General features: G+C 36.5%; 1 protein-coding gene across 1 annotated transcript; it reads right to left on the bottom strand.

The window, feature by feature from the left end:
• Positions 1-8,876: 8,876 nt before the first annotated feature.
• Positions 8,877-9,401, bottom strand: LOC107892705 (uncharacterized). The gene has a single exon (XM_016817762.1). It carries the CDS (start codon positions 9,399-9,401, stop codon positions 8,877-8,879), a length of 525 nt encoding a protein of 174 aa, XP_016673251.1.
• Between the last annotated feature and the right edge of the window lie 563 nt (positions 9,402-9,964).

Below are 9,964 nucleotides of genomic sequence, written 5' to 3'. Positions count from 1 at the left end.
CAACGCATCAACTTGAGGACAAGTCACTTCGAAGAAGGGGGAATGATACGACCCCGCCCCGAAAATGTCCTTGGTTCAGTTCATCAGGCGTCATTCGCAAACTCTTGCAAGCTGATCTAGCTTGTTCCAGCTCAATGGAGCTCAATTCGAGCTGATTCTAGCTCATTGAGCTTGAACTTCAATTTATTCAATTTCATGCTTCTTGTTGCTAGAATAAATTTTATTTAATTCAGTTAGTTAAATAGTTAAGATCAAATAAATGAGATAAATTCTGGACATAATAATTAAGTTTAAATGTGTCTCAAGTTCATACCTAATAAATAGCTAATTTTAATTTGTCTAAGATTTAGACAAATTTATTAGCTGCTGTTGTTTAATGTGTCTGGCTGAATTAATTGCGTATAACTTAAATAAATGTGTCTAAACGTTAATTAATGTGTTTTACTTCTTTAATTTAATGTGTCCTGCTGCTGCAGAATATTAATGCGTCTTGTTGTTGAATTCTAGTCCAGCCGAAATTTAAAGCGCAATTTAATGTGCAAGTTTAAATAAATTCTTGCTGCAAATTTTAATGAAGTCCACAATAGAATTAATTTGCTGATTCAATGCATGCAGGTTTCTCCATGGACGGTATTAAAGGAGTTTCTCTTTTCCTCCTTTTTCCATGTGCCTATTTAATGGACGGCAATTAATACAGATGATTCAGCTAACTTAATACAAAGTAGGGCATGCATGGGATGGCAATAAAGGAGCTGTCGATTTCTCCTTTTTATGCATGGACGTCATTGAAAGAAGTGTGTTGTTGAATGCTCTCTTATAAGCATCTATTTGGTCATTACAATAGCCACAACTATTTGATTAGTATTGTTTCCCAAGTTGACCATTAAAGCTTCCAAGACCATTCAGCTAATCTCGACAATCTTTTAATAGCTCATCCAAGTATGGGCCAAACCTACCAAGCTCCATTCAGCTCCCAAGGCTCCTCCATTAATCTCAGCTAATTCCAAGGCCTCTAGAAGCTGGCTGTTGATGTCCACAATGCACAAGAACCTACCTAGAATTTTCCTTTAACTTTCAACTCATTAAGACTGAACCGAATTGACTATTCATGTTCTTTAATGACCATTCGGCTATCCTTATTTTGAGCTATAAATATGAAGCTCATTAGATGTATGTTAGACTTTTGAACCTTTGATTAATGTTTATAACATTTTGTCAGTTTTAAACTCTCTTATTTCGTTTTAGACTCAAGCTGACTTATCTAGCATAACTAGTGGCGTCTACCTTATTTCTTTGAACTTATAATGGGTCAAGGTTCTATCCTATCCATTTCGTAAACCACCTTAAGGTCTTATAAGTTTCGGGTCGACACTCAACTATAGTGTTGGTTCACTCTTGATCTTTAAGCCCATTCATTTCTATCTTTCACCAACCAGTTCCTTATCTTCTTGATTAGCCGAACCTATAATTCCTCAATATTCACTATTTCAAGCCTATCCTTGTTACCATCATCTAAACTTAGCCTAATTTCCATCATATTTCAAGATCGTGCGATACTTCTCCATTTTAACGATTGGGTACATCAACGACTCGACTCATCACGAAGACCGAGATCGTATCAATTTATTGATCATGTTGTATCTTTATATTATTTTTAAATTGTCTATGGAGACCATGAGAAATTAGTCCCTTTATGGGGTATTAGCAAGTGGAAGTATGACATGTTAATTATTTTGTAGGGATACTCAATAGATCTACTATTTGGGAAAAGGAATAATGTAAAGCAAACCCTGGGCCTGACAACCCTTGGAAGTCATTAAGGTGGGGATTAACCCAAAATTGGTATGGCCCATTCGTGAACACCTTCACCCCAAACAGGTCTAGATTATGAGCTCAAAAGATAAGTAGTTCTTGCCAACTCATTCTTTGAGCAGAAGATCAGAAGATCTTGCTAGGAGAGCGGCTAGTTGATTGACAAGAAGTGTGAAGCAACAATTGATGGGGATTACCGAAGCGAGCTAATCATCCATAATCAGATTTTATTATTTCTATTATTCAATCTCTCAAATTTTAGTTATTTATATTATAATATATTTTTATAAAAAAACCCTATAAACTCCTTTCCTTTTACCTTTGTACAATAACTAAATTGAAGTACTAATTAGATCTTTCAGTGTTTAGGTTAAAATTAATTTAGCACTCGTCTCCCTTGGGTACGATTCTCAAAGTACTCACCTACTTCGTTGTAACTGTATTACAACTGGCCTGTACACTTGTGAATATTGCCTCGTTAATATATCTTTTAGTACAGTATTCACACTATGGACGTTAATATGTCTAGAGGTGGTCAAGTTGTTGTTGTCGTTGCTGGAGAGGCAACGTCACTAGTTTGATTTTAATTTTTACATTTAGAAAGGATAATTAGGAAAGTTTTTAAATTATAGATATGATTTCTACTTTTCTTAACTAACATTACTATTACTATCCATTTTGCTTAGGAAGACTTTAATGCAAATCCTAAATCAGATCTACAGCTATCATAGCCAACGGAGATTGGTCAACAGGGGGATAGATTACGTTGATTATATGTGGTCAAACAAAGACTTAGATTATGATGCTAACATTTACGAAGGAGTTTATGAGGACTGGGAGATACAAGAGAACCAACGATTACTAATACTTGAATTAAGTCAACTCCAAGGAGAAACCTCAGTTCTTTTCTAAGACAATAACAATCACATTGGTATACCATTAGGAAGGCATCAAGATGTGTGAAGCCCAGGGTGGAGCAAATGAGAGGATGCTTTTGAAAAGCTTATGAGAGAGAGGAATTCTTAGACTATTATCCATCTCAACAGACAAAAGAATATCCAGACTAATTGAACGACACTATAGCAAGAGAAGATATAGGGTTAGAGGGGGAAACGAAAAGTGATCAGAAGAATTGGATAGGCATGGATCTCATCGTCCTAGCAATCTCGAGTCCTTCCGATAAGGCTGAAACACAAGAGCAATATGTTACAGACCCACTAATAGAGATAATGTTGTTCATAGCTAAGTAAGTGGGAGAATGTCTATTGACTCAAGAATTTATAGAGCAAAATATAAAGAAACTAAAAATCTCAGCTAACAAGCTTGAATTAAATATTCTTTGCATGTATTTAGTCCTAAACCAAACACCCAAGAAATCCAATGACCTAGGAATTTGCCGAATGTTGAACAATACGAGAAATATATATATATAGGCAGGACTTATAATCGTCTAGCCAGCCTCAATCAAACTACCAAATCCCTTTTTTTTATTAATTGTAATATAGTGAAACTGACATCTCCTATGTCTTAAATTTTTTACACAAAAATGAACACAAGGAAGTGTTATGGCTTAGCAAAATAAAGCTCATTAACTATCCTAGAAGTCCCTAGTTCGAACTCTCATGTTCTTATTTTTTTATTAAATTTTTACACACAATTGGCATGTGCATCCAAGCCTAACTGTCCACCTCTTATTACCATATGTGCAGGATTCCTTTCCTCCTTTAGCAAGTCAAACTTGGCTTATTTTGTGAGACACATCCCCTTTTTCACTCCTTGTTTCACTCCCTTGCCAAAACCTCTCTTGCCATAAGATTGTGATACAATGAACCTAGTCATGGTTGACCAAGCTACACACAACCCTTATGTCATACACCACCTTCATTTACACCCTAATTTCAATATTTTTTCATTTTCTTCATCTTCTTTTTCTCTCAAATCAAAATAAAACCACCACCACCTCCTTTTAACCTTTGTTCTCCAACCACCACAATCGAGCCTTCCACCACCATTAAAGACCACCTAACCATCACAAACACTGCCCCTTTTCACTCCTCCTTCCTTTCACTATGTGACCCACCGTGACTGCCGTCGCGAACCACCACGAGTCTCCTCCTCCACTTATTTTCTCTTCTTTTTCTATTTTCCCCTTTCTTCCAATTGTAGTGAACGAAACCTCCTCATTTTAATATTTTCTCAACACCTTTGGATCATCACTACTCCATAATCAACCATCGCCGAGTCGTCACCAAGCTGCTACCGTCAGACCAGCATTGCCATCGCCACCGTTGACCAAAATTTTCCTTTTCGTTTCATCTTTCTTTTGTCGATTCCTTAGTGACTAAAACTCATATTTTTCTTTCACTTATTTGATTATTTATTTCTAGATCACTCAAACATCAACATTATTGCTTTCTTAATCTTTCGATTCTCTCGTATTAAATCAAGTGTAAGTAAGGTTGTTCAATTCGTAAAATTCTTCAATTTAGAAATACAATGGTTTGACAAAATGCTATAGAGTGATAATATCATCAAGTTATTTTATTACTAGTTTAATATAAGTACTAATGTGATTTCCTATCAACTTGAAGGACCAAACGACGTTGATTAAAGAGATCCTTAGTGTGATAGCGAAGACAACTAATCCAAGTCCTGATTTAAGGGTAAGTGATGGTGAGAAATATTTCAAATGATTAAAATTTTAAGCGTTAAAAATCAAATCTGATAGATCTAACTAAAATATGTGTTTAATGCAATAGATTCATCTACCAACTTAGATCCAAGTGAAATCTCCTCTAATAGGATTGTGGCAATCAGACCAACAATTTAAGATGTGGGATCTAAATCTTATTTTAAGTGAAATATAATGTTATTTACTTTACTAAAATGTTATTTAAGTAACTAATTTTTTAGTACATTAAGTACTCAAGTGGAGTTGAAAAACTCAATCAAAGAGGAATCCATGATTTGTGATATGTGATGTATGCAATGTTAATCTCAACTCTATGTTATGTGATTTATGGCTAGATTCATATGTGATGGATCTAAACATGTGATATATGTATGTATTTGTTAAGATCCATGTTTTAATACAAATATGTATATTAAAGCATGCTAAAGTGAAAACTATGTGATATGTGAAAATGTAAGCATGATACATGCATATGTGTAAAAATCGAGAAATATGAGTTACAAGCATGAATATACAAAAATGTGAAAAGTGAAACATATGTGTTAAAATGGCCATATCACATGCATAGGGTGGGATTGTGAAAGGAGGAAGCTATGTGGCAATTTAACTACGATTATGTGGCTGTTATCAGCAATTATGTGGTGGCTTGTCCACGATGTGTTATGTGACCTTTTATCGATATCTATGTGGTGGCTTGTCCACAAATGATGTGTTATCAAATGGACGAGTTCTGGGGAACTCGATATTGGTGTGTAGCAGAGATGGGTAGGAAATCCTCTGAAATGTGCATTATTACATAAGCATAACTTGTTATGTTCATTAAATCTGATGATATGTGAATTTTGTGAAAGTTTTATTTATGATGATTTGGATGTGTTATGTTATATGTTGAAATATATGTTTACGATGATCTCAAACTGAGCCTTTTAAAGTTCACCCATGTTATGTGTGTATCTCAGGTAATCCTCATAATTGAGGCTCGAACGAATCTTCGAAGGGGCTCTTAGATTAATGATCTCTTGGTCATGGGTTTTTTTGCAAATAATGTGTGAATTTTACGAAATATATGAGTTCATTTTGGATTTTTATTACGGACTTTAATTTGGGTTTGTCTTAATAAGTTTTTGGACATTATTTTTAAATTATGAACTGTGGCATGGGATTTCTATATAAATATTTTGAGATAATATTGCATGAATTGTTTTTATATGGTTTTTAAATGATCAATAAACGTGTTAGTGATTATTAGCCTCTGCAAAATTTTGATTTAAAAACAAAGTTACAATATGAATATTTGTAATTAAAAAGGAACAAATATTTTTTTACTGAAAGGAACACAATGTATTAGAAATTACATATTATTAAGACAAGTGAGTTTTTCTTATAAAAACAGTTTGGCCATCTCCATGGCCCATGTAATTACTCAAATTGGGTTGTAGTGTCTAGGCCTGGTTTGAGGAGTTACACAAACGGGACAATTGATGAGCATAGGCATTGAGCTACTGGAGCAATGAAATATCCAATTCTTACAAAAACCATTTAGAGGAATTATTTGCAAACAATTCGATGAATTTGAAAGGTCGAATAGCACAACATTTATTGCCAATTTATTTACCAATCATATCAGTGTGCACTCCTAAAAAGTGAGTCCTGATTGATGAGATAAACATAAATACAATGAGTGGTGAATATGAACAAAAATTCTCAACCTTCTGATGTGATCTCAGCTTCGTAGATTGATCCAAGTTGAATGGGTGCCTGATCGTTATTCGAAGAAGTATCATTCGATTTAGGAGTTTAGTCAATAATAGGCTAAGTATGGGTTAAGGTAATCAAAGATAGGCTTGGAATAGTGAGGATGGGTTTGTTTTAGGTTTGGCTGACAAGGAATGAAATCGAGATTTGGTTTCCAAAAGGAATGGTACGAATGGGACCTAAGGGTCAAGAGTGAACCAACACTAGAAACGAGTGTTGACCCAAAACTTATACGACCTTAAGGTGTTTTCAGAATGGTAATTTAGGACCTTGACCCGTTACTTAGATAAGTATGAACCAAAGGTATAAGTGGGTGAATGCCACACTCGATTAAGGAGTGATAAGTTCAAAAGAGACTTGAAAAGATGCCACTAGAAGCCAGATATGTCGTTCGGGTCTCGGACAAAATTTGAGAGAAAGTTGTCTCACAAAATCAGCAGCAATTCATTAAAAAATGTCAAAAGTCCTTAGTACATGTTTTGAACTCAATATTTATAGCCAAGAAAGGGATAGCCGAATGGACAAAATACTTGGCTGAAAAGTCAACTTTTAATTCACTTAATTAGGCTGAAAATCCTTGAAAATTCCAAGTTGCTTCCTTGTGCGTTTGGGAAGGCCAAAAATAGCTTCTAGATGCCTTGCAAATCAGTTGAAATAATTGGAGGCCTTGGGAGCTGAGTAGTGCATGTAGGTTCGACCTAGGGCTTAAATTTGGCTTTAATTGTGGCTCCTTGATCAGCTGAACAGCTTAGACTCCATTAAAGTCAGCTTGGGTTCTCCAACAGTTTCTACGTGTGAACAGTTGAAGATGAGAAGCCTTTGAATGTGAACACACGAAACTGAAGGGCCTTAATGTGTGAATGGAACATTCCAGCTGTGGAGCTTTCAAAGATGCCTTGGTGAGCTGAATGATCAGCTTGGAAAAATGCAACAGCAGCCCCCTAGTGTTCCTTGCTATACACGAAGGGTTGCTTGGAGAAAAGCAGCCAACAACCACCTCTTTAATGCCGTCCCATGTCCATGTACCTGCACCCAATTAAATCAGCCATTAATTCATGTTTAAGACAAAATAAAATTGGACAGAAAGACATAATAAATTTGGCAGCCACACTAGGACACAATTAAAACATGTTATGAGCTAAGACAACTTAATTACCTATATATTAAATTCGACTGAACAAGGACAAATTAAATTCATGTCTTAGGCTAGGACGAATTAACAAATACTAATTAAAACATATTAAAACCACGTATTAAAAATAAAACATATTTCATATAAAATTAATAGACTCAAATTAATTTATGTTCATGCTGAAACTAAATTAACTAACTTATTTAAATAAATAAATTAAGTCCAACAAGCTAAATCGAATAAACAATAAAATTAAAGACGAGCTCGATTAAGCTGAAATGAGTTCATGGAGCTGAATTCAAGTTTAGCCCAACTTGCAAAAGGTTGCAAGAAGAACTCATGGAGCTGGTCCGATCCTCTTTGAAGTGTCCAGTCAAGGTCTCGCCCGAAACTTGCTCCACTAAGGCTGAAGTGGCCTCTTTAAATTGTTTGGCCCGAGCTCGTGTGATTGGGCCTTGGGGAGAGTCTCGGGGTCCTTGCTCAAGCTTGATGTGCTCCGGGGCACAGTCGCATCATTCCACCTCTTCAAAATGACTTATCCTCAAGTCGAGATCTGCATCAACTGGAGATAGATCAGAAACGTTGAAACTCGCACTAATATTGTAATCACCAGGCAAGTCATGTTTGTAAAAGTTCTCATTTATGCGCTCCAAGACTTGGAAAGGCCCATTCCCTCGAGGTAGTAGTTTGGATCTCTACTGAGCCAGAAATTGCTCCTTTCGCATGTGAACCCAAACCCAGTCACTGGGTTCGAAAACAACTCTCTTCTAGCCCTTGTTTGCCTTTTGCGCTTAAGTCCTAGTTTTTGCCTCAATGTTGGCTTGCACCTTCTCGTGTAAAATCTCACAAATTCGGCCTTCTTCCTAGCATCTGTATGAACAAGTTGATCTTTAGGTAAAGGCACTAAATCTAATGGTGTCAAAGGATTAAAATCGTAAATGATTTTAAAAGGGGAATATTTAGTCACCGAGTGCACGAATCGATTATAGGCAAACTCTATATGCGGTAAGCATTCCTCCCACGAGTTTAGGTTCTTTCAGATGATCACCCGAAGCAATGTGATAGGATGCTATTGACCACCTCGGTTTGGCCGTTGGTTTGGAGATGACAAGTGGTCGAAAAAAAAAGCTTAGTCCCTAGCTTTCCCAGCAATGCTCGCTAGAAGTGACTTAAAAAATTTGCATCACGATCTGAAACTATCGTTCTTGGTATTCCATACAAGTGAATGATCTCCCTAAAGAATATATTTGAAACATGAACAGCGTCGTCAGTTTTTGTGCAAGCTATAAAATGTGACATTTTAGAAAAACGATCAACAACAACAAAAATTGAATCCTTCCCCATTTTAGTCTTAGGCAATCCAAGGATGAAGCCCATGGATATGTCTATCCAAGGGGCTTTGGGGATCATAAGCGGCATGTACAGTCCACGTGGCTTGATCGTAGACTTGGCCCTCTTACACGTCACACACCGTTCACAGACTCGTTAGACATCTCGCTTCATTTTTGGCCAATAGAGATGCTCTTGGAGCATGGCCAATGTTTTCCCCACGCCAAAGAGGCCTATGAGGCCCCAGCTATGTGCCTCATTTACTAACAAGTCCCAAGTGGAACCTTGCGGAATGCACAACTTGCCTTCCTTAAAAAGGAAGCCTTCGTGCCTATAAAACTTGTCAATAGCTACATTCTCATAGGTAGAATAGATTTCACAGAAGTCATTGTCAGTAGCATACAAGTCTTTCAGAAATACAAAACCAAGTAACTTGGAATCTAGGTATGACAGGAGCGTATACCTTCTCGAAAGTGCATTGGCCACTATGTTTTCTTTACCTTTTTTATACTTGATGACATAAGGAAGCGACCCTAGGTACTCTACCCATTTTGCATGCCTTTTATTCAGCTTGTGCTGGCCTTTAATGTGCTTTAGCACCTCGTGATAGGAGTGAATCACGAACTCCTTCGGCCACAAGTAGTGTTGCCATGTCTCGAAAGCTAGAATGAGAGCATACATTTCCTTGTCGTAGACAGGATGTGACCATGCCTCGAAGCACATCAAGCTCGAGTAAGGACCTTGAGATGCTTCCCCAAGGCCCAATCACACGAGCTCGGGCCAAAGAATTCAAAGAGGCCATTTCGGCCTTAGTGGAGCAAGTTTGGGGCGAGACCTTGGCTAGACACTTCAAGGAGGATCGGACCAGCTCCATGAGTTCCTCTTGCAACCTTTTTCAAGCTAAACTAAACTGAAATTCAACTCCATGAGCTCGTTTCAGCTCAATCGAGCTCGTCTTTAATTTTATTGTTTATGTGATTTAGCTTGCTGGACTTAATTTAATTATTTAAATAAGTTAATTAATTTAGTTTCAACATGAACATGAATTAATTTGAGCCTATTAATTTTATATTAAATATGTTTTTTTTAATACATGGTTTTAATATGTTTTAATTAGTACATGTTAACTCGTCCTAGTCTAAGACATGAATTTAATTTGTCCTTGTTCAGCCGAATTTAATATGTAGGTAATTAAGTTGTCTTAGCTCATAACATGTTTTAATTGTGTCCTAGTGTGGCTGCAG

The sequence above is a fragment of the Gossypium hirsutum genome, chromosome D09, assembly GCF_007990345.1.
Source record: "Gossypium hirsutum isolate 1008001.06 chromosome D09, Gossypium_hirsutum_v2.1, whole genome shotgun sequence".
Classification (NCBI taxonomy): Eukaryota; Viridiplantae; Streptophyta; class Magnoliopsida; order Malvales; family Malvaceae; genus Gossypium; species Gossypium hirsutum.
This window is presented reverse-complemented; position numbering and strand designations above follow the sequence as displayed.